At 28.8% G+C, this 26,993-nt stretch overlaps 17 protein-coding genes across 17 annotated transcripts; 8 read left to right on the top strand and 9 right to left on the bottom strand.

Annotated features, from left to right (window-relative positions):
- Positions 1-4: 4 nt before the first annotated feature.
- On the bottom strand, positions 5-1,039 carry T552_02537 (hypothetical protein). The gene has a single exon (XM_018371073.1). The coding sequence runs from the start codon at positions 991-993 to the stop codon at positions 49-51; it is 945 nt and encodes a 314-aa protein (XP_018225236.1). The 5' UTR covers positions 994-1,039; the 3' UTR covers positions 5-48.
- Positions 1,040-1,446: 407 nt separating this feature from the next.
- On the top strand, positions 1,447-2,363 carry T552_02536 (isopentenyl-diphosphate delta-isomerase). The gene is made up of 4 exons (XM_018371072.1): positions 1,447-1,619; positions 1,663-2,001; positions 2,051-2,164; positions 2,207-2,363. The coding sequence occupies exons 1-4, from the start codon at positions 1,493-1,495 to the stop codon at positions 2,320-2,322; spliced, it is 696 nt and encodes a 231-aa protein (XP_018225235.1). The 5' UTR covers positions 1,447-1,492; the 3' UTR covers positions 2,323-2,363.
- Positions 2,364-2,690: 327 nt separating this feature from the next.
- On the top strand, positions 2,691-3,237 carry T552_02535 (hypothetical protein). The gene is made up of 4 exons (XM_018371071.1): positions 2,691-2,738; positions 2,790-2,954; positions 2,999-3,124; positions 3,169-3,237. The coding sequence occupies exons 2-4, from the start codon at positions 2,790-2,792 to the stop codon at positions 3,190-3,192; spliced, it is 315 nt and encodes a 104-aa protein (XP_018225234.1). The 5' UTR covers positions 2,691-2,738; the 3' UTR covers positions 3,193-3,237.
- A 36-nt stretch (positions 3,238-3,273) lies between these two features.
- On the bottom strand, positions 3,274-4,325 carry T552_02534 (hypothetical protein; the record flags this gene model as incomplete). The annotated part of the gene is made up of 8 exons (XM_018371070.1): positions 3,274-3,440; positions 3,485-3,538; positions 3,591-3,777; positions 3,823-3,943; positions 3,999-4,064; positions 4,109-4,156; positions 4,202-4,222; positions 4,267-4,325. The coding sequence occupies 8 exons, from the start codon at positions 4,323-4,325 to the stop codon at positions 3,274-3,276; spliced, it is 723 nt and encodes a 240-aa protein (XP_018225233.1).
- A 126-nt stretch (positions 4,326-4,451) lies between these two features.
- T552_02533 (hypothetical protein) lies at positions 4,452-9,386 on the top strand. Its single transcript, XM_018371069.1, has 17 exons — positions 4,452-4,854; positions 4,901-4,945; positions 4,990-5,247; positions 5,291-5,358; positions 5,405-5,508; positions 5,553-5,776; positions 5,822-5,957; positions 6,009-7,299; positions 7,346-7,406; positions 7,453-7,560; positions 7,601-7,655; positions 7,697-7,737; positions 7,780-7,872; positions 7,918-8,551; positions 8,593-9,041; positions 9,090-9,154; positions 9,202-9,386. Exons 1-17 carry the CDS (start codon positions 4,498-4,500, stop codon positions 9,338-9,340), a joined length of 4,128 nt encoding a protein of 1,375 aa, XP_018225232.1. The 5' UTR covers positions 4,452-4,497; the 3' UTR covers positions 9,341-9,386.
- A 57-nt stretch (positions 9,387-9,443) lies between these two features.
- T552_02532 (hypothetical protein) lies at positions 9,444-10,697 on the top strand (the record flags this gene model as incomplete). The annotated part of the gene is made up of 8 exons (XM_018371068.1): positions 9,444-9,487; positions 9,544-9,619; positions 9,668-9,696; positions 9,751-9,764; positions 9,824-10,315; positions 10,356-10,454; positions 10,498-10,593; positions 10,644-10,697. The coding sequence occupies exons 2-8, from the start codon at positions 9,546-9,548 to the stop codon at positions 10,695-10,697; spliced, it is 858 nt and encodes a 285-aa protein (XP_018225231.1). The 5' UTR covers positions 9,444-9,487; positions 9,544-9,545.
- Positions 10,698-10,848: 151 nt separating this feature from the next.
- T552_02531 (hypothetical protein) lies at positions 10,849-11,863 on the bottom strand. Its single transcript, XM_018371067.1, has 5 exons — positions 11,680-11,863; positions 11,518-11,634; positions 11,302-11,472; positions 10,974-11,262; positions 10,849-10,929 (listed from the first exon to the last, which is right to left on the bottom strand). Exons 1-5 carry the CDS (start codon positions 11,815-11,817, stop codon positions 10,892-10,894), a joined length of 753 nt encoding a protein of 250 aa, XP_018225230.1. The 5' UTR covers positions 11,818-11,863; the 3' UTR covers positions 10,849-10,891.
- A 472-nt stretch (positions 11,864-12,335) lies between these two features.
- Positions 12,336-13,273, top strand: T552_02530 (hypothetical protein; the record flags this gene model as incomplete). Its single annotated transcript, XM_018371066.1, has 5 exons — positions 12,336-12,470; positions 12,536-12,590; positions 12,642-12,754; positions 12,808-12,930; positions 12,980-13,273. 5 exons carry the CDS (start codon positions 12,336-12,338, stop codon positions 13,271-13,273), a joined length of 720 nt encoding a protein of 239 aa, XP_018225229.1.
- A 258-nt stretch (positions 13,274-13,531) lies between these two features.
- T552_02529 (methionine aminopeptidase, type II) lies at positions 13,532-15,439 on the bottom strand. Its single transcript, XM_018371065.1, has 12 exons — positions 15,336-15,439; positions 15,167-15,265; positions 14,985-15,117; positions 14,651-14,937; positions 14,554-14,604; positions 14,414-14,508; positions 14,272-14,368; positions 14,063-14,229; positions 13,859-14,020; positions 13,766-13,815; positions 13,683-13,716; positions 13,532-13,637 (listed from the first exon to the last, which is right to left on the bottom strand). Exons 1-12 carry the CDS (start codon positions 15,394-15,396, stop codon positions 13,578-13,580), a joined length of 1,296 nt encoding a protein of 431 aa, XP_018225228.1. The 5' UTR covers positions 15,397-15,439; the 3' UTR covers positions 13,532-13,577.
- On the top strand, positions 15,420-16,330 carry T552_02528 (hypothetical protein). The gene is made up of 3 exons (XM_018371064.1): positions 15,420-15,653; positions 15,705-15,889; positions 15,938-16,330. Exons 1-3 carry the CDS (start codon positions 15,457-15,459, stop codon positions 16,282-16,284), a joined length of 729 nt encoding a protein of 242 aa, XP_018225227.1. The 5' UTR covers positions 15,420-15,456; the 3' UTR covers positions 16,285-16,330.
- A 584-nt stretch (positions 16,331-16,914) lies between these two features.
- On the top strand, positions 16,915-18,740 carry T552_02527 (hypothetical protein). Its single transcript, XM_018371063.1, has 10 exons — positions 16,915-17,207; positions 17,259-17,329; positions 17,376-17,519; positions 17,600-17,621; positions 17,679-17,890; positions 17,936-18,019; positions 18,065-18,189; positions 18,228-18,384; positions 18,432-18,546; positions 18,594-18,740. Exons 1-10 carry the CDS (start codon positions 16,961-16,963, stop codon positions 18,695-18,697), a joined length of 1,281 nt encoding a protein of 426 aa, XP_018225226.1. The 5' UTR covers positions 16,915-16,960; the 3' UTR covers positions 18,698-18,740.
- A 393-nt stretch (positions 18,741-19,133) lies between these two features.
- Positions 19,134-19,969, bottom strand: T552_02526 (SUMO-conjugating enzyme ubc9). Its single transcript, XM_018371062.1, has 7 exons — positions 19,891-19,969; positions 19,806-19,838; positions 19,630-19,762; positions 19,563-19,586; positions 19,413-19,522; positions 19,286-19,365; positions 19,134-19,240 (listed from the first exon to the last, which is right to left on the bottom strand). The coding sequence occupies exons 1-7, from the start codon at positions 19,921-19,923 to the stop codon at positions 19,180-19,182; spliced, it is 474 nt and encodes a 157-aa protein (XP_018225225.1). The 5' UTR covers positions 19,924-19,969; the 3' UTR covers positions 19,134-19,179.
- Positions 19,970-20,055: 86 nt separating this feature from the next.
- Positions 20,056-20,738, bottom strand: T552_02525 (hypothetical protein). Its single transcript, XM_018371061.1, has 4 exons — positions 20,656-20,738; positions 20,399-20,601; positions 20,244-20,346; positions 20,056-20,199 (listed from the first exon to the last, which is right to left on the bottom strand). The coding sequence occupies exons 1-4, from the start codon at positions 20,690-20,692 to the stop codon at positions 20,102-20,104; spliced, it is 441 nt and encodes a 146-aa protein (XP_018225224.1). The 5' UTR covers positions 20,693-20,738; the 3' UTR covers positions 20,056-20,101.
- A 618-nt stretch (positions 20,739-21,356) lies between these two features.
- T552_04165 (hypothetical protein) lies at positions 21,357-22,521 on the bottom strand (the record flags this gene model as incomplete). Its single annotated transcript, XM_018372216.1, has 5 exons — positions 21,357-21,758; positions 21,826-22,052; positions 22,100-22,237; positions 22,273-22,408; positions 22,489-22,521. The coding sequence occupies 5 exons, from the start codon at positions 22,519-22,521 to the stop codon at positions 21,357-21,359; spliced, it is 936 nt and encodes a 311-aa protein (XP_018225223.1).
- A 157-nt stretch (positions 22,522-22,678) lies between these two features.
- Positions 22,679-24,363, bottom strand: T552_04164 (hypothetical protein; the record flags this gene model as incomplete). The annotated part of the gene is made up of 2 exons (XM_018372215.1): positions 22,679-23,628; positions 23,673-24,363. The coding sequence occupies 2 exons, from the start codon at positions 24,361-24,363 to the stop codon at positions 22,679-22,681; spliced, it is 1,641 nt and encodes a 546-aa protein (XP_018225222.1).
- Positions 24,364-25,022: 659 nt separating this feature from the next.
- Positions 25,023-26,083, top strand: T552_02523 (hypothetical protein). Its single transcript, XM_018371060.1, has 6 exons — positions 25,023-25,180; positions 25,229-25,314; positions 25,361-25,388; positions 25,429-25,457; positions 25,505-25,940; positions 25,985-26,083. The coding sequence occupies exons 1-6, from the start codon at positions 25,063-25,065 to the stop codon at positions 26,038-26,040; spliced, it is 753 nt and encodes a 250-aa protein (XP_018225221.1). The 5' UTR covers positions 25,023-25,062; the 3' UTR covers positions 26,041-26,083.
- A 52-nt stretch (positions 26,084-26,135) lies between these two features.
- Positions 26,136-26,981, bottom strand: T552_02522 (hypothetical protein; the record flags this gene model as incomplete). The annotated part of the gene is made up of 4 exons (XM_018371059.1): positions 26,136-26,295; positions 26,339-26,529; positions 26,572-26,896; positions 26,944-26,981. 4 exons carry the CDS (start codon positions 26,979-26,981, stop codon positions 26,136-26,138), a joined length of 714 nt encoding a protein of 237 aa, XP_018225220.1.
- Positions 26,982-26,993: the final 12 nt, after the last annotated feature.

Raw genomic sequence — 26,993 nt, 5'->3', positions numbered from 1 at the left:
ATGGACCAGCCATATATGCCAAAATACCCATATGGGAATCATATATTGCTAACGTCCAGCACAAAAATCGACTGAATGTTTCCGTCTTTTTTGCCTGCTTTCATTATGAGCAATTGTGCTATAGAGATATAATGAGCCATCATTGTCACGATCATGCAAAAATAAACTATGCATCGCCATTTCATCATATAGCTCTTTACAACTTCTAAGTTCTGAACTTGGATTTGCTGCAGTTCCCACTTGTTCGCCATCAAGATTAAAAAGAACACCATCAACGACACGATAAGAAGATAACACAAAGGGAGGAGGATATTCAGAATCATTAAATGAATCTTGATTTGAGGTTACATGTCGAGTACCAGATGGATCATTTGGCTCAGGCGGTACCCTGTCATCCATCCAAATATCACCATTTGCATCCAAAAATGCATCAGATGCAAGCAATTCTCCCCGTAATGCACGCCGAACAAATCCTGCAGGCCATGTTGCTGAAGCAGATAAAACAACCGGAGGTGAAGAAAGTGAAACTAATGATGATGGCGATGAAAGAAATCTTACAGGAGATGATCTTCTAGTCACCGATCGTGCTTCACGCATCAGTGCCAGTCTCTCTGCCATGCCATCTACCCTTGCACGCATCTCACGTAGTCGTAATTCACGACGTCTTAAAAGATTCAACGACGATGATAATGAAGTATATGATCCCGCTGCCGCCGTCTCAATAGGAACATCTATAGATGATCCATGTTCCATAACTTCAGGTTCAATTACTTCTGACAGCATTTCTGTTTCATTTATCTCTCCCGGAGAATATCGTGAAAACAACGACACCAAACCCAAAGGATCTTGCATACTCGAAGAAGACAAAGGTCTATCAGGAAATCTCCATTCTGTAGGACTACTTCCACGCCTATTTAATGCTACTATATTGCTTCCTCCTGTTTCTATTGTTGATGTTAACATCTGTGATGATTCATTCAGTCTTCCAGGCATTTTCAACGCAAAAAAAATGAAATATATGAAATAAACTCTAATCTTTCATTCATAATAATAAAAAACCATTTATCTAAATGTTTATTATCACTTTTCAGCCTTCCAAACAACTTTGACTTATCTGCGATTGTACTCGAGAGATCTCATCAAGTATAGCAATAAGTTTCTATAGAAAGGGTTACCATATCAACAAGTTTCTATAGTAACAAGTTTCCACAGCAACCCATCTCTATAGCAACCCATCTCTATAGCAACCCATCTCTATAGCAACCCATCTCTATAGCAACCCATCTCTATAGCAACCCATCTCTATAGCAACCCATCTCTATAGCAACCCATCTCTATAGCAACCCATCTCTATAGCAACCCATCTCTATAGCAACCCATCTCTATAGCAACCTATCTCTATAGCAACACGTTTCCATATCAACCTGTCACACTTTTCACTCTTTACTTCCATCAAACGCCGAGAAACAACCGCCTTTAAAACTTTAAAAATATGGACAGCTATATTTTTGATGAAGATTTAAAGGACAAAGATCCGGAGCAAAGACGTTTGATGGAAGAAACGTGTATTTTGGTTAATGAAAATGATGAAATTGTTGGATTTGAAACAAAAAAGAAATGTAAATAAATATTTTTTTTTTCAGGAAAATTGATTATATAAAGGCCATTTATTGAGGAATATAAGGAAAGGAATGCTACATAGAGCGTTCTCGGTGTTTTTGTTCAATGAAAACGGGCTTTTGCTGCTTCAAAAACGGGCAAATGAAAAAATTACGTTCCCGGGATTATGGACAAATACATGTTGTTCTCATCCACTTTATATTCATTTAGAGTATGGGAGGACATTAGAGGAGTCTATAGAGGGGGTTAAACGTGCGGCGCAGCGAAAGCTTTATCATGAATTAGGGATTACAGCAAACCAGATACCATTGGAAAAATTTTCATATTTAACAAAGATTCAATATTCAGCTCAAAGCGATGAAATCTGGGGAGAAAATGAAAGTATTTATTAGATATTAAAAAAAATAACTCTGATTTTTTTTGAATATAGTTGATTATATTTTATTTATTCAAGCAAATGTTAGCTTGAAGCTTAATACAAACGAAGTAGAAACAGCACGATATGTTAGACAAATTGATCTTCGTGAAATGTTAACTTCTAAAAGTAATATTTTATTTATTAAAACTATTATTTTACATTTTTTAGATTTTAAATTTACACCATGGTTTCAATTGATATGTCGTTCATTCATGTTTTTTTGGTGGGATAATCTTAACAATCTTAGTGCTATAAAAAATCAGCATACTATTATTCGAATGTGATTGATTCACAATAAGTATAAAAAAATTAGTCGTTCATTTTTTACCTAATATTTTAATGATATTGCATATTAAAATTATTATTAAGAAATAAACAATATTTTGAATTATTTGCATATTAAAACTACTATTTAAATGATTCATTTACCTTTTTTTTTGTATAAAAAATAGTAAAAATTAAAATAAAAAAAATGTTCTTAAAAACATTATAAATTAAAAAGAAACATTATGATCTAAAGTATACAATATATTTTAAAAATATTTCCCTATATATTTAGAATTGGGCGATAAAAATATATTTTTATTGAAGGACACCCTTAAAAAGTTCAACTTACGTAAAAAAATAGAAAAAATTAAACTTTAAAAATAAAATTATTTTTAAGATTATTTATTAAGCAAAAATACAATATTACACTAAGGTTTATAAATAAGTTGACATCTTGTCTTTTATCTAAACTAATATGCATTAGATGTCGATAGAATTAGCAGTATCTTATGCAACATTGATTTTAGCTGATGATGGAGTTGAAATAACATCGGATAAACTACAAACACTTGTAAGATCAGCAGGAATTAAAGTCGAAAATATTTGGACATCTTTATTCGCAAAAGCACTCGAAGGAAAGAACATCAAAGTTTGTTTTTGATATTTTTTAGAAAAAAAATCTAATTAAACTAGGAACTTCTTCTTAATATTAACACCGGAGAACCAACGTCGACAACAGGCGTACCTCCTCCTCAGACAAATGAGACAGTAACTAATGAAGCACCCAAAGAAGAAGAAAAAGAAGAATCAGACGAAGATGTAATTTTTTTATAATAATTAAAACATTGCTAATAATTCAACAGATGGGTTTTGGTCTTTTTGATTAATTTGAAGAACTTTCATTTTTTCTTCTACGATATGAGATAAATTGTGCAAATATCTAATATAATTATTTAAAACATTATATACTATAAAAATAATCCTACCAAAAAATCCATAAATAAAGTACCGAAACTTGATAATAACCATGGAAGATTAATTAAAATATATTTTCGTGAGGTATCTATCAACAAAATACTGACTAAATATGTTAAATTTCCCAATACCGTATATGCAAAAAATAATGGAGATAACCCTACTTATCTCAGAATTTATAAATATTACATACATCCAACATACCATCTGTAGATTTGCTTCTATAATTTTTTAAAATTTGCGGTACTCTTGCAAATACTATAGATTCCATTAACTTTAACATTCATATATATATATATAAAAGCCCTACAATAAAAAAAAGACCCAATATATCCTAATATTAGAAACCCTGTGGGATCATCCACTTCCATTTTTGGCTTTTTAATCCCTCCCATCAATACTGTAATAATCCATCCCAATATTCCAAAAATTATAACAATAATTAACGAAACAAAGAATTGAGAAAGCGTAGCTCCCTTTAACGTTGATAAACGAACCTTAATCATATTAAACATTATTTAATAACCTCATCGATTATTCACTTTAGATCGAAGACCAGGCTTTCTTCTATAATATAAAATTTGAAGAATTAAAACCAAATCGGCCAAAAAGAAATACACTTGAACTGCAATAATTACTGATATCAATTTCCCCCATACTGATCTATCTATATTAACTAACTTATCTTCACCTAACCCTAACCCTATTACGAACTAACCCAATTAATGAAAATATGTCTCCAATTAACCATAAACATAAAAAATGAAGAGATAACGAATCTCCACTAAACTATATTAATCTTTAACATAGATCTTCTTCTTAACAAACGATTTTCGCTTATAATTCTCAATTAACTGAGGATAAACAGTAATTAACCTGTAAAAATCTTCAATCTCGTACCAAATCTATATAAAAACAAACCAGAATGCAATAGATATAGCCCTAAACCCAGATTAACACCTATTTCTAATACCTCATTTTCTTACCCAAAAATACCAGATAAACTCTCTCTTGTACTAACTTTTAAGAGTTCTGATAGTCCCATGTTTATTTTCTGTATTTATTTCTTAAGGCTTATTTATTTTATTAAAATTTCAAGATTTTATTAAGCTTCGATATAATAACCTATGAAATTCAATGAAATGATATAAAAATGGATTAATAAAGGGATAAGAAGCGATAAGAAATCATCATAATAATAGAGATACGGGACGTAAATGGATAAAACTAGCAAAGGCAAAGAAGAAGAAGAAGAAGGCCGTAAAGGCATAAAAGCAAGGATAAAGAATATTATCTTAGGACCGGTTCCGTCATCTACAAGAGTAATACCAGAGACAAATGCTAGGATGATATCTAAGCTTTTATGGAGTTGGCTGGATCATTTGATGGTTATAGGGTTTAAAAGGCCACTTGAAGCAAGTGATTTATGGTGTATTGATGAAAAACGGACATCCATAAGATTAGATGAAAAGTTCACGGAAAATTATGAGAAACATAAGGAAAAGAAGCACGCAGTGTTATTTGCGTTGAATGATACATTTCGTAATTATTATTGGTCGGCTACTATTTTTAAAGTATTAAAAGTATAGACGAGACTATATAGACTAATGAAAAAAACAGTTTGTAGCGGATATATTAATTGTTTCGTCATCACTTTTAGTTAAAGTTTATATTTGAAAGGTTTTTTATGTATAAATTAATATTTTTAGCAAATTATTATATTTTCTCAAAAAAGGGCATTACATGAACAAAATCCAGATATTTATCCGAAACAATACGTAGCATATGGTATTATGCTTTGTTTTGTGTTATGTTTATTTCAATTAACATCTTCGCTTTGTCTTCATCAATCATTTTATCGAAGTATGGTTGTAGGAGCATTATCAAGGACGGCATTAGTGTCATCTATTTATCGCAAAAGTTTTTTTCTTAAAAATAAACAGAGATTAGTTTATAATAATGGAAAAGTATATATCATTATTTGAAGTTGAGACAGATGTTAATAGATAGATCATGAATATAATCAATACCGATGTCACTAATGTGGATACTGCTCTTGGATATGCACATATTTTATGGTATTTTTCATTTTTTTTTTCCTTTAAAATTTATAGTTATTATTAGGACGACAACATTTCAGATTCTTCTGATTTTTTTGGTTATATTCGCAAATCTTGGTGTCACTGCATTTTTAGGGCTTTCCTTATCACTTATTTCTATTCCTTTATGTAAGAAAAATAATCAGCTAATCAATTTAATTTAATTGTACTAGTGGGAAAAGTATCAAAAGCTTTTATCGCTAAAAATCTCAAAATTTCTTCCATTGCAGACATTCGTGCTCGTGTAACAAGTGAAGCACTTCAATCTATTAAAATAATCAAGTTTTGTGCATGGGAAAAGTTTTTTTTAGATAAAATAACAAATCTAAGAAAAGATGAAGAAAAAATAATTAAAATACTTATAGCCATGCGGTCATTTGCTGATTCTACATTAATGGTAACAAACTTAGTAAATTTCTCTGATTATTTTATCAATTTATAGGTTTTACCATTTTTTTGCATTGTATTAACCTTTATTACATACTATTTAGTAAAAAAGAATCTGGATCCTGCAATTATGTTCTCGTCGCTAACTCTTTTTAACCATTTAAGGATTTCTTTTATGCATTTACCTTTTGGTATTTTTTTTCTTTTAAACTTTCAAATACATTTTTTAACATTAAGAATAGCGGTGGGCATTACTAGTAATATGCTTGCTTCATTGAAAAGGATTCAAGCAATGCTTTCTGATGAGGACGATTTTGAAAATTCCGATCAAGTAAAAGAATTTAGAAATACTTTAGCATATCAAGAACCCGAACATTCTCAGGAAGAAGAATCCAACGATGCAATTGTTATTAGAAATGGATATTTTACATGGGCATCAGATGATGCCTTACATCAAAATCTAGAAAAGGAAAAAGTAAAAAATTCAAAAAGTACTTTTTTTAGGAGAAAAAAATCATTAAATCAGTCTAATGATTTAGAAAAGAAAAATAAAAAAGAAACCGAGAATGAGGAATTAAATAAGGAAAAAAAAGAACACATTTCGGATGATGATCATGCATTACAAGAAAAAAATGAAGTTGAGAATGATCCTGAAAAAAGCTATATAAAAAAAGATATCAAAGTAGATCTTAAAAATATTAACTTAAGAATCGGGAAAGGGCAGCTTGTATGCATCGTGGGTCCTATTGGTTCAGGAAAAAGTACACTTCTTCTTTCTATTATTAACGAAGTATATAAACTCAGCGGAACAATAGAGTTAAATGGCACAGTTAGTTACTGTTCTCAGATTTCATGGATTCAAAATTCAACTATTATTGATAACATTTTATTCGGCGAGCCATATGATGAACAAAAATATCGAGAAGTAATCGATGCATGTTGTTTAGAATTCGATTTACAGATATTACCTAATGGTGATTTAACAGAGATTGGAGAAAAAGGTGTTACGATTAGTGGTGGCCAGAAACAACGAATTAATATTGCGCGTACCATTTATTCTAGAGAAGATATTATAATATTAGATGATCCATTATCATCTGTTGATTCACATGTCAGTAAAGACATTTTTGAAAAATGCATTCTTGGTCTTCTTAAAGATAAAACAGTGGTTCTCGTGACACACAAACTTGATATACTTGACAAAGCGGATAAAATAATTTATCTTGAAGATGGGGAAATTCAAGAAATTGGAAAATATTCAGACATGATTTCTAAGCAAGGTCGTTTTTATCAATTTGCTGAAAAATTTCTCATTACTCATAACGAATATGATGATTTTTTGAAAAAGGCACCTGAAACAGTCATTTCAACGGAAAAAGAAAGAAAAATTAAAACATTAATGCAAAATGAAGAACGTGAAATAGGCTCGATAAAATTTAAAGTATATATTAAATATATTAAAGCAGCAGCGGGTCTTTGGATCATTCCAATAGTTATTCTTTTATTATCTATTTTTCAATTTTCTAGTATTGGGTATTATTTTTTATAAAAACTAAGAAAAATATCTGAATATGTATAGAAATAATCTATGGTTAAGCTTTTGGATGAAAAACCAATTCGAAAAATCTGCGGAATTTTATGTAAGCCTTAAGATGTACAGTATTTATGTTTAACATTTCCTAATAGATGATAATATATGCGTCATTGGGCTTTATCGAACTAATTTTATTTTTTATTATTGAACTTTTTCTGTTTAATATTGGAATACGTGCTAGTACAAACATGCATTATAAAGTAATCAAAATTTATCCATTTTTATGTTAACATCAATTAGGCTATTCATCGTGTTTTTCGATCACCTATGTCATTCTTTGATACTACTCCTTTAGGTTATATTTATATTTAATCTAAATATATTTGACATTTATAGGACGAATTATCAATAGGTTCACTAAAGATATTAAAATTCTAGTATATATTGTTTATTAAAAAAACCTTTATTAACTTTATAAGGATATCTCGCTTTCTGATACTTATTTGTCTTTTCTTCTAACACTTTCATCAATCACCGCTATTTTCATCCTTATTATTATATTTTTGCATTACGTTAGGCTTCTAAGTTTTAATAATTCAATAACTAATATTTAATAGTTTTTTATTGCACTTATATGTTTAATGTCATTTTTTTTCATTTTAATGACATTCTACAGAGCATCTTCTCGAGAAATAAAACGACTGGATTCTTTACAAAAATCAAGCCTTTATGCTCAAATTAATGAAACATTAACAGGTCTTCCTATAATACGTGCACATGGAAAGCAATCAAAATTTAAATTAGAAAATCATAGAAGACTAGATTTATCAAATAGCGCCTATTTATTAGTATTTGCTAGCCAACGATGGCTTGCTTTAAGATTAGATACAATCGGAGCCATGATTTCATTATCTATTACTGTTTTAACTGTAGTATCAAATATTAATCCAACAACTTCAGGTCTTATCCTTTCATATTCCCTTCAAATTATTGGTATTATGTCTTGGATGTTAAGGCAGTTTTCCGAATTTGAAATTAATATGAATTCAGTAGAAAGGGTTCATCATTATAGCGAAAATTTAAACACAGAAGCACCATTAATAATTCCAGAAAAAAGACCACCACCTGATTGGCCTCAAAACGGTGAAATTATATTTAATAATGTCTGGCTTAAATATATGGAAGACCTTCCATATTCATTAAAAAACTTAAATATTCATATTACTAAAGGAGAAAAAGTAGGCATAGTTGGTATGTTAAGAAAATCATATACATAATAATAATAATAATAGGCCGTACGGGGGCAGGAAAAAGTTCTATTATAGTAGCTCTTTATAGACTCGTAGAAATATCTAAAGGCTCAATAACAATTGATGGAATTTCTATTTCAGATATAGGTCTCCATGATTTAAGAAGTAAACTATCTATTATTCCACAAGATCCAATACTCTTTGAAGGAACAATTCGGTCAAATCTTGACCCATTTCAACAATATACGGATCAAGAAATTTGGGATAGTCTAAAAAAATCATGGTTTCTAGATTCCATCAAAGAATATCATGGCAAAAATGATGAAGGATTATCAGAATTCAATTTAGAATGGCATGTAGAAGCTGATGGACAAAATTTTAGTCATGGACAACGTCAATTATTAACTATGGCAAGAGCATTATTACGAAAATCTAAGATTGTCATTTTTGATGAAGCAACATCAAGCATTGATGCTAGAACAGATTTAAAGGTAAAAATGGTATATATTTAATTATTTTTATTCATATTTTTATTCAAGATTCAACAAACTGTTCAAACCTACTTTAAAGATATAACACTTTTATGTATAGCAAACAGAATTAAGTATACATATATCTTTTTTTTTACACAGTATTAATATTTATATATAGCACTGTTATTAATTACGACACCATCATTGTTATCAGTTCAGGTACACTTGTTGAATTTGGTCCTCCAAAAGAACTTTTTAATAAAGAAGATGGGGCCTTTCGGTCTATGTGTATACATGCAGGAATAACAAATATATAAACAACTATATTAAAACATTTCTTTATTCAATATTCAACTATATATTATATATTTTGCCGAAAAAAAAATATACCGACAATTTTTAGCTAAATTTTTGAATAGAGAAATCAATCGAGAATAATAACAATATTATTCAAATATCAATCGGTATTACAAAGAAACATCATTTTTAGTATTATTTATTAATATTTTGGAAAAAAAAGCAATGTCAAATATTCCAAATTATGACGATTTTACAAAATCACAAAATGATATATTTTATAAAGATTTTCCCATTAAGTAGGGATTTATTAGGAATTTTAATATATATATAGTTAATTCATATAGTGGAACATCATTAGATGTTAAAACTAAAGGTAAAGTTTTTATTCGAAATACATTATATTTAGTTTTTATTGATATTTTAATAGTTCCAAATGGAGTTGTAAGTCTATCAAAACATGCCATTACGTTCTAGAAAATGGGGGTATTTATTATTTGTAGGAGTTTTCAGTCAAAGGACATCAACCATCTACGGTTGGGACTATTATAGGTCAACTTGAGGGAAAATATTCAGATAAGCTTTCTGGTTTTGTTTTTTCGCAGAATTGGACAACAGATAATGCTTTGACTACGAAGATAACATTAGAAAATCATCTTGCAAAAGGATTAAAAGCAGATATTCATGCAACTTTATTTCCATTGTCCAATACAAAGAGCGCAAAACTTGGATTGGGATATAAGCAGCCATCTGTTAATATTCGTACAATGGTTGATTTATTCAAGGGGCCTACATTTTCTGGAGATATTGTTGTAGGAAAGGATGGGTTTATTATTGGAGGAAATGTTGACTATGATGTTCTTAATGGGACGATTGCCAATTATGCAGCATCGATAGGATATTCTCAGACCCAGTATTCTGTTGCTCTTCAAGCTACACAAAATCTTTCGGTATTTTCGGCATCTTATTATCATCGCGTAAATGCAGTTACCGAAGTACATTTATCATATAATTATTATCTATTTAACATGTTAGGTCGCAGGGAAAATGACATGGGACACCAGAAGATCTGCTAATATGATCTCTCTCGAAGTAGGCGCAAAACATCTTCTTGACAAACATGCTTTTATCAAAGTAGGTGTTTTATTAAGCCAATAACAATGATAATAGTAAATAGGCAAAAATAAACAATGATGGCATAGCAGGGCTTTCTTTTACTCAGACTCTTTATTCTGGAATAAGGGTCGGTCTTGGGGTATCTTTAGATACTCAGGTAAACCATTAATACTTCTGATATATAACAAAATATTCATCTACTTTTAGCGATTATCAGAAGTAGCTCACAAGATTGGCATGTCCATTGCTATCGAGGGTTAATATTTATAATAAAAGTAATTTTAAAAGTTTTTTCTAACATGTATTTCAAAATGTAATATTTTTCATAAAAATATACTAAAAAAAATAAAATATAACCATTTTCTCTATCACAAACTTTGCATCTTTAAATCAGAATTTAATAAAACAGTAATTAAAGCCATACGCTTTATTATAATATAATGTAATAAAAAAATTTAGGATCGAAGAATAAGTACACATGATGGAACTAATTCTATCAAAATAAACTTAAATTTATAATATAAAGGATCCACATACGAAGTTCTCTAAGATTTTTATCTAGATCATTTCCAAAATATTCTTTTTTTGGATAAGTTGAAACAAATATAGCCATATCAGGACTAATTCCCGATTCTGGAAAGATGCTCTCAGCTACATGTCTCAATGTATCTTCACAAGAAAATACACGAATGATCAAAGGGCATTGTTTTCCTGCTTCAACACGTATCTGTAACCGAGATGTATCATATGAGCTAGTTTTTGGTTTTGGAGCAGCTGATAACGAACTTTGCGGTACTATATCTTTTGTAGCTATAGCTCGCTCTGCCTAAACTAATAAGAAGAAAAAAAAACATATATTATATACCCGTTCTTTACGCTCACGCTTATCTGCCTCAATTAGCTCTCTAATTCGCCTTTTCTCAAGAAGATCTTGTTTCTTTTCTTCCTTTCTCAACTGAATCTCTCTCAATTGCGCCTGTCTTTTCTGTTCTTCGACTAATTGCACATACTCCCGATCTCTTTTACGACGAATTAACTTTTAATAAAATTAATACATAAAATACATCATCTTTCAAAATACTTCATTCTCACGTGCTTCCTGCTCTTCTCGAATCTTTTGAAGCATACGTTTCTCATTCAATTTTTCTTTAAGCTCTTTAATCTTACATGCCTTTTCTTCATCTGTCAAAAGTGCCATCTGCGCAATATATCAAAATATTTATCTATCAATAAGGTCTAAAACTTCTTTTATTGGATCTTCTAACCCAATATTCAGCATTTCTACTGAGGATTTTTCTATATCATCATTCTCGACGGTTTTTTCACCAAAATTTTCCGGATTTTCACAAAAATCTGCATCTACCACATCATCCGAAGACATATTTAACTGTTTCAGCAGTATTTACGCTCAAAAAACACCATAACAAGACAATCTATCCAATTTATAATCCTCAAATATTCCGCCTTTATTCAGCCAATTTCCACAGAAAAAACTCAGAATTTTCTACAAAAATATTAGTCATTATTTCTAATAAATTTATATAAAAATATTGCTGTTTTATAGCATAATTTCTCACCTTATTTTTAAGATCATTTTGACACTTTTTTGACGGTCGTTGAGAGCCCCGACGAGCACAAAGCAAAAACATCATCAAAAAGTTGGAAATAAAGACTTGTCAAAATAGACGTATAAATAGCGGTTTTTTCGGGAAAAAGATATTCTAGAAAGAAAGCAGGATAAGAAATTACTAGGAAAGGCTTTTTCAGCTCTTAAAAATACCTAAATTTGAGGATAATAAGTGAAAATTAAGATATCCAAAGTGGACCTTTAAAAGCCTTAAAATAAAGCGGAAAAAAGGCATAAAAAGAGACATTATTAAGGACAATAAGTAGTAGAATATGTCAGTAGAGTGTACAAGTCAGCTGGGGTTTCATCGTCCACTTACGATGATGGTAAAGGAATCTCTTTTTATATGTAATCCACATGAGTTTCCAATTATATTTAAGATCAAAACGACAGCTCCTAAGCAATATGTACGTTATTTATATGGAGAATAAGAGATTGAGGGGGATTTTTTGGCATATTTAACTGTTTTTAGTGCGTCCGACCGAATTCAGGTCGTATTGAAGCAGGAAAAGAAATAGAGGTTTTAGGTATGATTTAGATATTTTATATGCATAGGAAATATCATACTTATATGGTAGTGCTTTTGCAGGCGTTAAAAGAGGAGCCGCCACTTGATTATAAATGCAAAGACAAATTTCTTATCCAGTCTATTATTCTTAATGATAAGAATGTTACAGATTCACAAAACATGGTATGTAGTTGTTAAGGGTTATTTTTATAGTATATTTAATTATTTTTATGTAGCTTTCACTATTTGATACCGTTGCAAAAGAAGATATTTATGAAAAGAAGATTAAATGTGTTTTTCTTGGTCCTATGCAAGATTCTACTCATAGTATTTTAGAAAAGTCTTCAAACGGATATGATGTATGATTTCAGTGTGTTTATTATTTATTAACATATTTTTTCTACCTAGAAATTTGCCTCTACACGATCTTCTCAAACTCACGATTATAATACAGATTCAACAACCAAAGCGGTGCATGATTCTAGTTATTTGTCACAAGAAGATAGCACATTAACTAGCAAAGCACTTGAAAATGCGGAATCAAGTACTAATCTTGCAATTCAATTAGTTGAAGCTAAAACAACAATTAAAAAACTTAAAGATCAATTAAAAGAATCAGAGCTTCGTCATCGTAATTATGAAGCATTTGAAAAGAAGGAAAAAATAATTCCAGAGAAAATTCCGATTACAACATCACTGTAAGATTTTTTTTTTAATATTTAATTCTAATAAATGTATAGCAAAAGTGTTCCAATTCATATTTGTATAACACTTTGTTTAGCTGCTTTCTTATTGGCATATTTTGCCTTTTAATTAGAAACACTTGAAGATTTCTTATTATCAGATATTATTTTTTATTATATTTTTATAATTACAATACATTCTCTTTAAATCTTATCAATTACATATAACCATAGTAGATTGTATTTACAAACCAATAATAACTCTAGAATGTTGTTCTTATTATTTAATTGAAATATATTCTATATTTTTCAAATGTTTACTATTAATAATCATCACCCCTACTGAGAACTTCTTTTCTTGTTGGTCTTAAAAGAATGGTATGCTAGTATTATGTGAACATCTATAGCGCACTACATACTTTCTTTACCTCAAATTGAGCTGTTTGGCAGCCTTTGATATCACTAAGAATAAATTAAATACTTCTTATAAACAAATATATGAAAAAAATACACTAAAGGAGGATATGATTCAACAATTCCAGAATTTACCAAATTATTCAACTGAAAATATATCAATTTATATATAAAACAGTTTAATAATTACAGCAAGTAAATATTTTGTCTCTCCAATTCTATCCAAATATCTTCTACAAAATGGAAGTGTCCCAAAAACTTTCTCAATAGTAGCCAAAAGATGTTTCGCACGCGCCAAACGAAGAGGAACATGACCTACATTCCCTTTTCTTGCATAATGTGAACAATCACCCTTAAATGCTTAATATATATTTTACTATCTCTAAAAACATACATATGCCCTAACATAGCCCCTTCCTGTACTTCCAAATGTTTCAATGGCAAATACTTCATTTTCTTCCATCTTTGTCTGATCTCCTCCTCTAACAATAGGAACAGATTTCCCACCATGTATAGTATATGGGGTAATATTATGCCCATTTAGATTTCTAATAGGTTTAACTATAATAATAAAAAAAACGCTAAAAAGATCAAACTCAATACCTTGATATGTATTTCCATCTAATTCGACTTCATAACTCTCCATAACTTCCTGAATTGCAGCACCAATATCACAAAGTCTTACATCAATACCAGCTTCCTTTAAAAAGCTCAGGAAGATAAAAAAACAAGATGTCCAACATACCCTAACTCCTGTATTTGTAGATTCCTTAACAGCCTCAAGTAATTTATCATATTTATGGTCAAAAGTCATTGTAAACGCACTATCAATAATTCTTCCTATATTTTGTAAATCAAAAATAATACAAATTCAAATACACATACCATTAACATGAACTCCAAAATCAACCTTCATTACATCGTCTTTTTGAAGACCTAAAGAAGATTAATCCTTAAAATTAAATAAATACTAACTTCCTACATGTATTATCTCCTGCATTTGGTGTATAGTGGGCAGCACAATGATTTAAACTAAGACCTGTAGGAAATCCAATACCCGCCTTCAATCCATCTTCTTCTACTAACATTCTAGTAGAATTCTCGATCATTTCTGCTATCTCTATCATCGTCATACCAGGATGAATCGTTTTTTGAGCATATTTCCGAACCTGACGATGAACTTCTGCTGCTCTACGAAGATCCTGATATTCCCCATGTGATAAAAGTTCTAAATATCGTTTTTCTTCCGATGTTACCCGCCAAAGATTACTTATACTTAATAAATATACTATTATTCTGTTTTTTTCGAAATATACTCATTATTATAATCCATTTCCTCTCCTTCAGGATATTTTCCTGACGGATATAGCTTAGTAAGGCCAATAGAAGGCGGTTCATCTTGTTTTATCAAACTACATTTGATTTTCTTCTTCTTCTTTTTTTTTGCGACTTTTTATCCTATTAATATCCTTTTTTTTTGGAAAAAAAAGCAATATACCAGAAACTTTGGAAATATCAGCTGCAATTCCATCAATATCTTCCAATGAAGGGCTATTTTTATCGCTTTTTTCACTATTTTCCTTCAATACTTTTAAATCTTGTAAAAATCAACATTTTTTCCCCGGAAAAAAACAGAAATAAAAACAGATATCAAAAGAAACACATACCACTGTCTAAATTACAAGTTAAACCGGTCAAATCCGCCGAAAAATGGGTTTCATTGGCCATTTCTACATACTTTAAATTAATTTTTAAAAAATCGACGTTAGAGTTCGAACGACATCAAAAATGAGAGCACAGATTTTACGCTCTAAAACGGCCAATCCGATGAGTTTTATGTATTATAAAGAAGAAGAATGGATTCCTCGGAATAGGTTTCATATATATACGTTTTTCAAGCGTTTTTTTTCGTCATATTATGACATTTTAGGGGTTCCAAAACATGCATCTTATGTGGCAATTAAACATAAATACTATGAATTAAGGTACAGAAGGACATTTCTGAGCCTTTTCTTGGATCTTAAGTGTTTTTTTAGCAAAAAATTTCACCCAGATTTGCATAAAAATGATAAAGAAGCATACAAAAAATTTTTAAAGATAAAAGAGGCATATGAAGTATTAAGTAACGGGATAAAACGAAAGGAACATGATGAGAAGATAAGAATGAGTACAAAAATGTACTCTTGTTTGTCAGAAAGCTCAAAAAAAACAAATTACAATAGTAAATATAACGAAAAACTATGATAGTTTTTTTAATTATTGCTTTCAGGATTAGATCAGGAAATATACAAAAATAGAGAAAATTTTGAATATTTTGGTGGTAAAATATATGAAAATGATTTTAAATATCAGGAAAAATCACAAGAAAACCTTTATTCTAACACACGATTTAACTATGAAGAATACTATGAACCTTATTATACATATGAAAGACATAGAATAAAACGTATAAGAAAGAAAAACGAATTCTTTGATACTCGAAGAAATCCATGTTTTACAAAATTTTTTTGCGTTTCAACAATTATCATGATTCTTATTTTATTATCATCATTTTTACGCTTCAACATGAATAAAAAATCAAGAAAGCATCATTCATTTACAAAACCATTATCATAATATCTCATTTATTTTATTCTGGTTTTTTTTTTTTCAAAAGTATTCAAAAGCTCTGGAAAGACACTTTTCTATATTTTTAAACATATATTTTACAATTTACAATACATATCAGGCATTAAACACTGTTTTTTCAACACAAATCAACCTCATTTAACCATTATTTTCAAAAAAAAAACAGATTTCAAATTATACATAATATTTAAAAAATATTAATTTCTTACTAAATATAGAAACAATTGCTTCACAAAACTCTAAAAATAGCAAACATAACAAAAATATCTTACTAATTCTCTACAAAACAAAATTTAATCATAATTTTAATCATAAAACTCGGCTTAAAACTCGGCTTAAAACTTTATCACTAAAAAAATACTCAAAATTTATTCAATTTCATTAATCATTCTGGTCCTCTCTATTCTTCACTATTCTTCGCTTATCACTATTCTTCCGCACTTTCATACCAATACATAAAAACTTCTGCAAATAAAACTACTACACAAATAAAATTCAAACAAACTTCCTATCAAACGGGTTCCCTCTTTTCAGAAAATTATTTTTTCACCTTATAAACACTTGTTTTTTTATAAAAATGATCCGGCTCTTCGATAAACCTACTCAACACCTCTGAATATCAAGAAAATTTAAGGTTTATAGGAAGGACTTGAAAGAAGCCGAGATGTCAAGCAGTAGACATGGCAGTAGACATGAAACAAGTAGTCCGGATAGTCGTTTTCACCGGGACTCAATACGAGAAAAAGAAGGGACAAGAAGACATAGATATGAACGGGAAGAAAAGACATCAAGCCGTAGAAGAAGTGCTAGTCCATGTGGAACGACTGAGGGATCGGTTAGAGAAGAGAATTTAACGTCAAGAAGTCGTTTGTCGGAAGAAAAACGGGCTAAAAACCCGGCAGCTATTGCAGGTTTAAATATAAGAAATATATATGGATTTGAAGGCCAATAGAGGGAAATAGCGGCGGCAGCAGCACGTATTAATGCGATGTATAGTAATAGGGCATCAGTGCAACCGTCTTCTGAGCCTCAAGTTTGGATATTGAAGATGTATTAATGAAGTTTAATAAATAATATAGAAACCAGCAACGGCACCGCCGCCGGCACCGCCGGTTTCTATAGTTCGTGATGTGTATAATCAAGAAGGAGATTATGTGAAGGATATTGAAGTGAATGATTTGAGGAATCGATATACTCTTACAAAAGGATCGACACAAAAGATGGTATGTATAGAAATAATTATTTAAAGCAGAAACATGGTTTAATTTATTGAAAAATATTTGCTAATAATATTTTTTTTTAGATTAAAGAAGAAACAGGAGCGGGTACTATATATATATATATATATGTAAAATAAAATAAGATTTATGATTGATAAATAGATGTAACAACTCGTGGGAAATATTATCCTGATAAGGGATTAGCTACAGAACGAGATCCACCACTTTATTTGCATGTTACGGCAACGACTAAAGCAGGATTAGAAGCAGCGGTTAAAAAAATAGAAGAACTTATGTCTCATGAGCTTCCATCACTTGTTGATGAGAGACGATATCGAAAGAAAGATGATGTTGAACGGGATGAGCTTGGAAGAGTAATAATATGTATGTTTTTTTTATGTTATATTTATTTTAAAAAGAGAAAATGGCCGGAAGAAAGGCTTTATATTGGACTAGAACCAATTCGTGGATTTTATTTACGTGCTAACATTGTTGGACCTAATGTATAATAAAATTGAGAATGGAGAAAAAGGAAACTGATTTTACAGGGGCAATATGTCAAGCATGTTCAGCAAGAAACAAAATGTCGTGTTCAAATTAAAGGTATTGGATCTGGATTTATGGAACCAGCTACTGGACGTGAAAGTGATGAACCTCTTTACCTACATATTACGTAAAATGCACGCATTTTTTTATCTTCTAATCCATTAGTGGCCCTGATCCCAATGAAGTTCAACGAGCCAAAAGTTTATGCGAAGATCTGTTAAAAAGTGTCAAACAACAATACGAACAATTTAAGGCATCACCACATAGCCAAAATTTTTCTGGATATCCTGGGTCAAATAATGCATATGGAACTGCATCTGGGGTTATTTCTAATACATGCTTTTTTTCGATTATTAATATTTTTTTTAGTATCAAACTCCAGCAGCACCGGCTGGACCTCCTGGCGTTTCCGGATCATATTCTGCAGATCCTTATGCGGCTTATGGAGGTTACGAAGCATACGTCCAATATTATCAATCTTATTGTAGGCATATAATTAACATATACATGTAATATTTATCTTTTATTTAGATCAACACTATTATCAACAAGGAAATTCAGCAAATCCTGCACAACAAACACAAAATTCCCAACAGACGGGAAACTATCACACAATTGCACCTCCTGGAACATAATATTTATAATATCTCATCTACACTTTTCTTTGTACATTAAAGTCTTAATTTCTACAATCTAGACATTCTTTTACATAAAGTTACTAATAATTTTGTATAATCTGTAAAAAAAATAATGTTCTAAAGATTCTATAAAACGCTCCATATTATTAAATATTTCATTAGTATTATTAATTTCCAATACAAATTCCTTAGAGCTATGGAAATATAAATTTTATTATTAAAAATTCATATTAATTCCATAATTTTTTTAAAAAACATATGATTTTCAAATAAACACATTTATTTAATTTCATTATAAATATCCACATTCAATAAGATATAAAGACTTGGAGACTAAAGATGTATTTCCAATATAATCTAATACTTTCAGTGACTAGGTATAATTACTATGTATAAAATTTAAAACATCGTATAAAATATTTAACAAAAAAATAAAAAGCTAGTTAATTGTTAAAGAAAGATTGATAATGTATAAAAAACTATGGTGCCATTTCTCGAGCTTGTTGCCGAATACGTTTTTCATAAGCAGCACGATCTTTTCTATATACTATTAATTTTTAAAAAAATAGAAAAAATAAAACATACTTAAATAATGTATATGCTTCGCTTTGCGCAGGACTATTAGGATTCGGATCATTTAAAAGATCCTGTATACCTAAAAGTATCTAAAAAATAAAAATAAAAAAATCTCTATCATAAATAAAAATCTAACTTGTTTTATTGTTATTGCCGGTTTCCATGATTCCTCCTCATTAAGAATACTTAGACAAACCGTTCCTGATGGATAAACATTCGGATGAAAAAGCGGTGGTGTAAATTTGCCTATATAATAAATAAAAATAAAAAATACATAACTTTATACATTTTGGCGGTTTTGTAGGATATTCTTATTCAAATTTAATATATTAAATAATAACTTCCTAGTTTACCTTCAGGAAAAAACATAGTCAACCTAAACATCCCTCCTTCCCAACTTGTTTTCGGACGTCCCGGAATTCCAACACTCCAATTCATCAAATCCATAGTTCCATCAGGTAATTTATTAGGTTTAGCATAAAATCCCTGGTATATATGAGCTTTAATCCTTATGTCTCCTCCTTCATACAAATGGGTGGTCCTTCCTCCACTGCTTACGCTCCTAAAAATGGTCATTTTTAACCCGGAAAAAAAGGAAACCCCATAATATTTACCTCCTGAAGACGTCTCCTGCATAAAGCAGACATTTTAATGGCTTTTTACGCTGAAAAATAACACTTTTTTTAACTTATTTTTCTCTCACAAAAATATCGGTCGTTGCTCGTCAGTTGCCTCCGCAACTATTGCCATGGCAGCCAAGATAAACAAACATATGTCCAGAGCCAGAATGAGTGTTAATTGAAGAAGAAAATAGCCAAAGAAGATTTAATGATGCCCATGAAATGTATGATCCATATATCTGTTAATAAGATAGTTGTTTTGTTCATTTTCTAAAGCTTCAATATGTTCAATAAATATTTGCTCTTTATAAATATTAAAAAAGAAGATTAGAATGGATTAAAAGTACCATTATCAATAAACTCATCAGGAGTGATTTGATGAAATGATGCTTCTTGTTCCAAAAATTTACATCTTTCATTTTCCTCAGCAAAAAAAAAAGATTGCATAATCTATTAGAAATATATAAGAAAAATAGCAGTTTATAGAAAGATTAAATGATACTTGATCTTCTTTACGATTTTTTGTCCAATATTCTTCTCGAGAATGACGTACTCTATCTAAATACATTCGAAGTCTTTGATCATGTAAAAAACGAGGACTATCTTTACTAGCACAAGAAAAACCATATAACGTCTGTTCCTTATAGATTTTACGTTGTTCATAATTCTTCATAAATAATATAGAAGCATATTTTTTAGAATAATCTTAAAATAAGTATTAATTAAGATATAAATGAAAAAAAAAAAAGAAAAAAGAACCATAATTCATATACTCAGTATCCTCAGGTTTAATCATTATTAAATAATCATTTCCAATCAAAATATACAAATAAAACTCGAAATAATCTAAAAAAAATCAGTTATTTTTCCTTTAAAAAACATTTTAATATACAAACATTATATTAAACAATTTCTATAAAATTATGTAAAAAAATCAGTATTTTTATTATTTTATTACTCTATAAAAATAGTTTATTTATAGATAACGCACCGCCTTTTTATATCACGTCAATATAGATAGACACGGCCTATAAAAAGATAAATCCTAAATACATGTTTATAGAGAATAGCATCCAGTAACCTAGTTTTTTTAAATATAATATGTATATTTCATAATTGATTGAAAAAATTAAGAGATATTTTATGTACTTGTAGATATGTAAATAGATATATTGAAGACCAAAAGATTAATTTTATAAGAAAATAAGATTATATTATTGATGAGAATAACAGTAAAAGTAGCCATCAGTGATAAAGAGAATACTATTTGTTTAGTCCAGATAGTTGCAATAAAAAATTAAAAATTTTGAAAAATATAAATTCTAAGGTATAACATAGTATTTAAAGAGGAGTTTCAGTATAATAAATATAAAAATATTAGAATAAAAACCAAATATAGAACGCTTCCTTTTTGAAAAATCTGAATTTGAGTTTATAGATAAATAAATATTTCTTTAAAATTATAATTGATAACAAGAAGCAAAATCAAATCCAAGTGTATTATTATTTGAAAAGGAAACATTTAAATCTTTTTCAGAAAAAAAACATGCCAACTCATTCCTAGCAGCATCTATAACCCTTTTAAATCGTCCTCCAGATGTTTCATTATGTTTTATTAATTTTGCAATCCATTCATTACCATTTATACCATCAAGACCTTCTCTACTCATACTAGAAATAATAGAAATCCATGCATTAGAAACTGAATCATAAAGTTCTTCCTTATAATAATTATGTACAGGATTATTCCATTCAGGAAGCCGATGAAGCATAGATGAAATATGATCAAGAAATGTTAATGTAAGGTTTTTGCTTTTTTGATACGGAGGAGAAAAAATAATCATATACTCTACCAAAGCATCCTAAATAAAATATTAATATTAATATTAATATATATATATATATGTATATATATATTTATATATATACCATAAACTTCTGTAGCACCGGCCTTATTCTATTATAGGCATATTCCCCTCTAATATCACCACCATATGGAAAAGAAGAACGAACTTGTTCTTCCATCCCATTTAAAAGACTAATAACAGAAAATAAATCCGGAAAAGATGATAAACCAACCACTTCTGAAAATAAAGTAGGATGACGATCAACTAAAGTCTCTACAATACTTCGAAGTGTACAACAATCAAGATGTTCTATAAATCTTTAGAATTATATTCCATATATATAGCTTCAAATCAACTCATTAATCGACTAATAGGAAATGATCGTCCATGATATATCATTCGAGGTTTTTTACTATTCAAAACCGCCGGTCCTGATAATGACATACTCCCCATATCCTCATCTTCTATTGTCTTTCGTTTAAGGCCTAGATTCCCTCCAGTTTTATCAAAAACAAATAAAAACACATACTTTTTCGAAATGAATTTCCATTACAAATTCTGTTGATAATATTATTCTCTACTCTTAAGCTACTACATGAATCCTTAGGAAAGCGTATATCTGAATTATTATATGTCATAACAAGAGTCACTGGAGATCTTCCATCCTTTAAAAAATCAATAAGTAATCGAGAGATATAATTTTTTAGAAAACCGTCTAAGAAATATTAAAAGTATTAAATAAAACATAGAAAGATAAATAAAGAATTAGTAGTAACATACTTTTTTTTGTAATAATAGTTAATAGTTTTTGTTAATAAAAGAATTGACAAAGTTGATATATGAATAATAATTAGTAGAAATGTTTTGATTGATAATATATAATAAAGTGGAAAAGGTGATAAAGAATGATTTGAAGGATGAGTAAGTCATGATGTTCAATATTCGATCAAAACATTAGTAGATATTGGAACATTTTGAAAATAAAGGAAACCTAAACGAGAATCAAGTTTTAAAGATATATTACCTTTAATGTAAAAAGTGAAATTATTAGTTCTATGTAAAATGATTTCCTTGAGTATTTTATTGAATGCAGTTGTGTTTAAAATTTTGAAATATTTATCATATATTTTTGTTTTTAATAGCAATACAGAAGGCATTGGTCTTAAAGAAGTAGAAGAAACCCAATCGTTCTGTGAAATTTTTGAAAAAGGTATACCATCATTTGATAATTCAATATTGAGACAAATATGTGTAACGTTTATATAAAAGTCAAAAGTACCTGGAAATCCTATTTTAACAGTAACGATTCCATAAAAACTAGGAGAAGACCAGAAAGCACTTCGAGTCAAACCTTTTTTATTATCTTCCACCACAAATTTATCTATTTTAACTGATTTTATAAAGTTTATTTTAGGGAATCCATAGAGAGGAATAGGAATTTCAGTAGTAGTTAATGTTCGAAATAACCATGAAGGAACGTATGATTCCATAGAAGTTTCAGAAGCGTCACCTATTATATAGATATATGGATAATTTTTAGAAAAACATTGAGAAACTATTCTGTTCAATGGTGAAATTCCAGTATCATTGCAAACATCTATAAGTTCATTATTAGGTAATATTATACGTGATAATAGTGTTATATTGAGTCTTTTTGATGATTTTATATAAAAAAAATAGCTTTTAATATTCGCAATTTTTATATGCTTTGTCTCATCACAAGAAGGAACCAATACATTCCATGTTAAATAAGGAAGATATGTACTAATTGAAAAATCTATTTTGGTACTCAATTGAATTTCAGCATTAAGATAATCGGACGATGAATCTTTAATTACTAGAGAATTCATATCAAACACTTTATCAAGACTTGTTTCAGGAAAATCTTGCTTATGTTATACAATTGCATAAAATAATTTAAAAACTTACTATAGATACTCGTCATTCTACCAATAGATACTGGAAATACCAAAAAATGAAAAAAATGTAAACGAAAACTCGCATCTCTAGATATTTTAATATCATAAAATTTTTCTTGAGAAAAATGTTTAAGTGATTCTATTAAAACCATTGAATTATCAAATTTTGAAAAGGTCATTTCATTAAAATTCGTATAATGTCGATCTCGTATATCTATTTCAATTTTAGATAAAATTACTGTTGCTACCTTTTTTTCTGAATAATCTGGAAGATAAATATTAAAATTTAATCCATATATATTCAAATTTCCCATCATTCCTGTAAAACCTTTCCATACTTTTCTTACAATCTTAGGTTTAATATTAGAATAATCAACTTCAACAAAACCAGTTATCCATATATTAAGTCCATCTTTAGTCACATTTTTCACATCAATTTCTTCAAATGAAACTTTATATCCCTCTGATAGATTCCTCTTATTCACATATAAAATTAACGATATCAATGATAATAGTATAATAAAAATAAATAAATAAAAAATAATTATTTTTTTAACTATAACAATAATTATTTTTTTTATGAAATCCCATTCAAATGTAGGTATTTCAAATAAAATTCTTCTTTTATTTAATAATAGTGGTGTTGCTTCTCCAATTTCACTATTTTCCCCGTTATTATCACTTTTTCTCAAAAAAAACATGTTTTTCTCCGTTCAAAATGGATTAATAAAATATAAACGATTATAATTATGTTTTACTAATATTTAAGTACTTTTTCTACAATTTATTATATTTATTCTTGACTTTATTGGTTTTTATAATTTCTGACGTTTAATCGATACGACTTATTAATTAAACCTATCAAAATATAATTCAAGTTATTTAAGATAACTTTAACTAATTAATCCAATAACTTGTAAATAACTTATTTATTATATTATTTATTCAATTTTACTACTTTTTTTATTCAATTTTACTACTTTTTTTTATTCAATTTTATACTTATTACTCTATTAACATATAATTCTTCTTAATCTTTTAATATTTATTTAAAACATTTATAAAAATAAAATTATTTAAATCTAAAAACTTTTTAATCTTTAACTTTTTTATTTAATTTTATATCTTATCTTCAATATCTTATCTTATACATCTTATAGATCTTATACATCTAATATCTTATCTTATATCTTATAAATTTTATCATATAAAATCTTTTATAGCATCTAATCTCTTTCTTACTTTATCTAATCTCTTATATTCTCTCCTCTCTCTCCTCTCTTCTCTCTTATCTCTTCCTCTCCTCTTATCCTCCTAATCTTATCTTATCTTATCGTAAAATATATATAAGTTTCTTATCAACAACTTAAGTAAAAATAATTTTGAAAAAATACATAAAAATGTCAGCTAAAAAAACAAATGAAAAAAGATCAGAAATACAGTCAGAAACTAATACAACATCTCTTGATGAAGTTGCAGATATTGAACTTGAATTTGAAAAAGCAGATGTTGAACTTTGTAGTTTTTTACAGGAATTAAAAGGAATAAAATTAATATGAATAATAGTAAAACATCAAGTTGAATTATTTAATCCACTTTATGAAAAGAGAGCAAATGTTTTAAGGAAAATACCGAAATTTTGGCCGATTGCGGTGGGATTTGTAAGGAATTAATAAATAAAACTAAGATAAAATATAGATAGAAGCAGCACCTAGTGATGAACTTTGTAAATTTTTAAATAAATACAAGGAAACTAATATTTTTAGCTGTTTATATAAGTCCGGAGGATGCTAATGTATAAAAAGAATAAAAAAAAAAGATAATATTTATTAATATTATAAGGTACTTGAACATTTGATTGATCTAAGGGTATATCGACCGAATGAGGATCCTCGTGATATTAAGATTGTTTTTGAATTTGAGGCGAATGAATACTTGGAATCGAATAGTCTTTATCTTGAAAAACTTTTTAGATATTCAAGTCAAAAGGCAGAAGCATCGTCGTCGAATATTAATAAAGAGCCATCTCAATTGATTTCAGAAAAAGTGAATATAGAATGGAAAAAGAATAAAGACTTGACGAGACAAACTAAGGGAACGGCGCCGAGTTTTTTTACATGGTTTTCATGGACAGGAAAAGAGAATGATATATTTGAAGATGGAGAAGAACTTGCTATTTTTATTGCGGAGGATCTTTATCCAAATGCAGTGAAATATTTTACAGATGCACTTCAAGAAAATGAGGAAAATGAAGATGAAGAAATAGATTTAGAAAATGGTATATTTTATTTATTAAATTATTTCGATATAAATATATTTTAGAAAACGGAGACAATATATCAGAAGAAGAACCATCTAAAAAAAGAACAAAGTTGTAAATAATTATATATTTTAAAGTTGAAAACATCTGAATTTAATATTCAAAATAAAAATATAAGTATTAATAAAACAATCAATATTATAATAAGGAAAACTATAAAATAGGAAGATATTTTGTCTTAGAAAGATTATTTTCTAATACTTTTGAAAGAAATTTACCTTCATTTTTCTTAATTACCCATTTCATATTTCTAAATCCTCGTTTTAATTTTTCACCTGTTCTTTCTATTCGCGTATCAACTTCTTCGATCAATCTAAGATTTATCAAGAAAAATAATAATATAAATTAAAACATACTCAAATTGTTCCTCCAATTCTCTACCCATAATTGATGCTTGTTCTCTTAAATTCTGTACGGTTCCAAATACATAATCTAATTGAGTATCTTGTTCATCTTCAAGCAACTTTTGATATTTTAATGCCAACTTAGGACTCATAGCTAAAGAATTATCTAATGATTCTTCATCATGTACTGTTTGTTTTAAAAGCTTTAAAAAAATAAGTAAAAAAAAATACATAAAATACTAAACTTTTTCTTCTCTTCTACAACAAACATCTTCTACTGGCTCACTCATATCCTTTTGCATCTGTTCCAAATCATTTCTAGCTCGATTGACAAATAAACGTCGCTCAGATGCCTCCTCATCCGAAATCTTATATTTTTCAGGCTGTCTTTCAACTGCAAACACAACCTCCTCCAGATCTATTAAACAATCATCAATTTCATTAATGATCTTCCATAATTCATTCGAAATATCCAATAATGTACTCGATGTCCCAATATTCCCTTCTCTCGCCGTTTTAACGTATAAATCATACAAATAACGTGCTTCTGAAAACTGAAATGTTATTTGCCTTAATAAAAACCTTCAGATATCGCTTTTTCCTCTCATTTAACATACTCTTTTGCTTCAAAAAAAGGATCTTCTATTTTTTCCATATCTCTTTAACC

This window comes from Pneumocystis carinii (genome assembly GCF_001477545.1).
Source record: "Pneumocystis carinii B80 chromosome Unknown supercont1.11, whole genome shotgun sequence".
Lineage (NCBI taxonomy): Eukaryota > Fungi > Ascomycota > Pneumocystomycetes > Pneumocystales > Pneumocystaceae > Pneumocystis > Pneumocystis carinii.
This window is presented reverse-complemented; position numbering and strand designations above follow the sequence as displayed.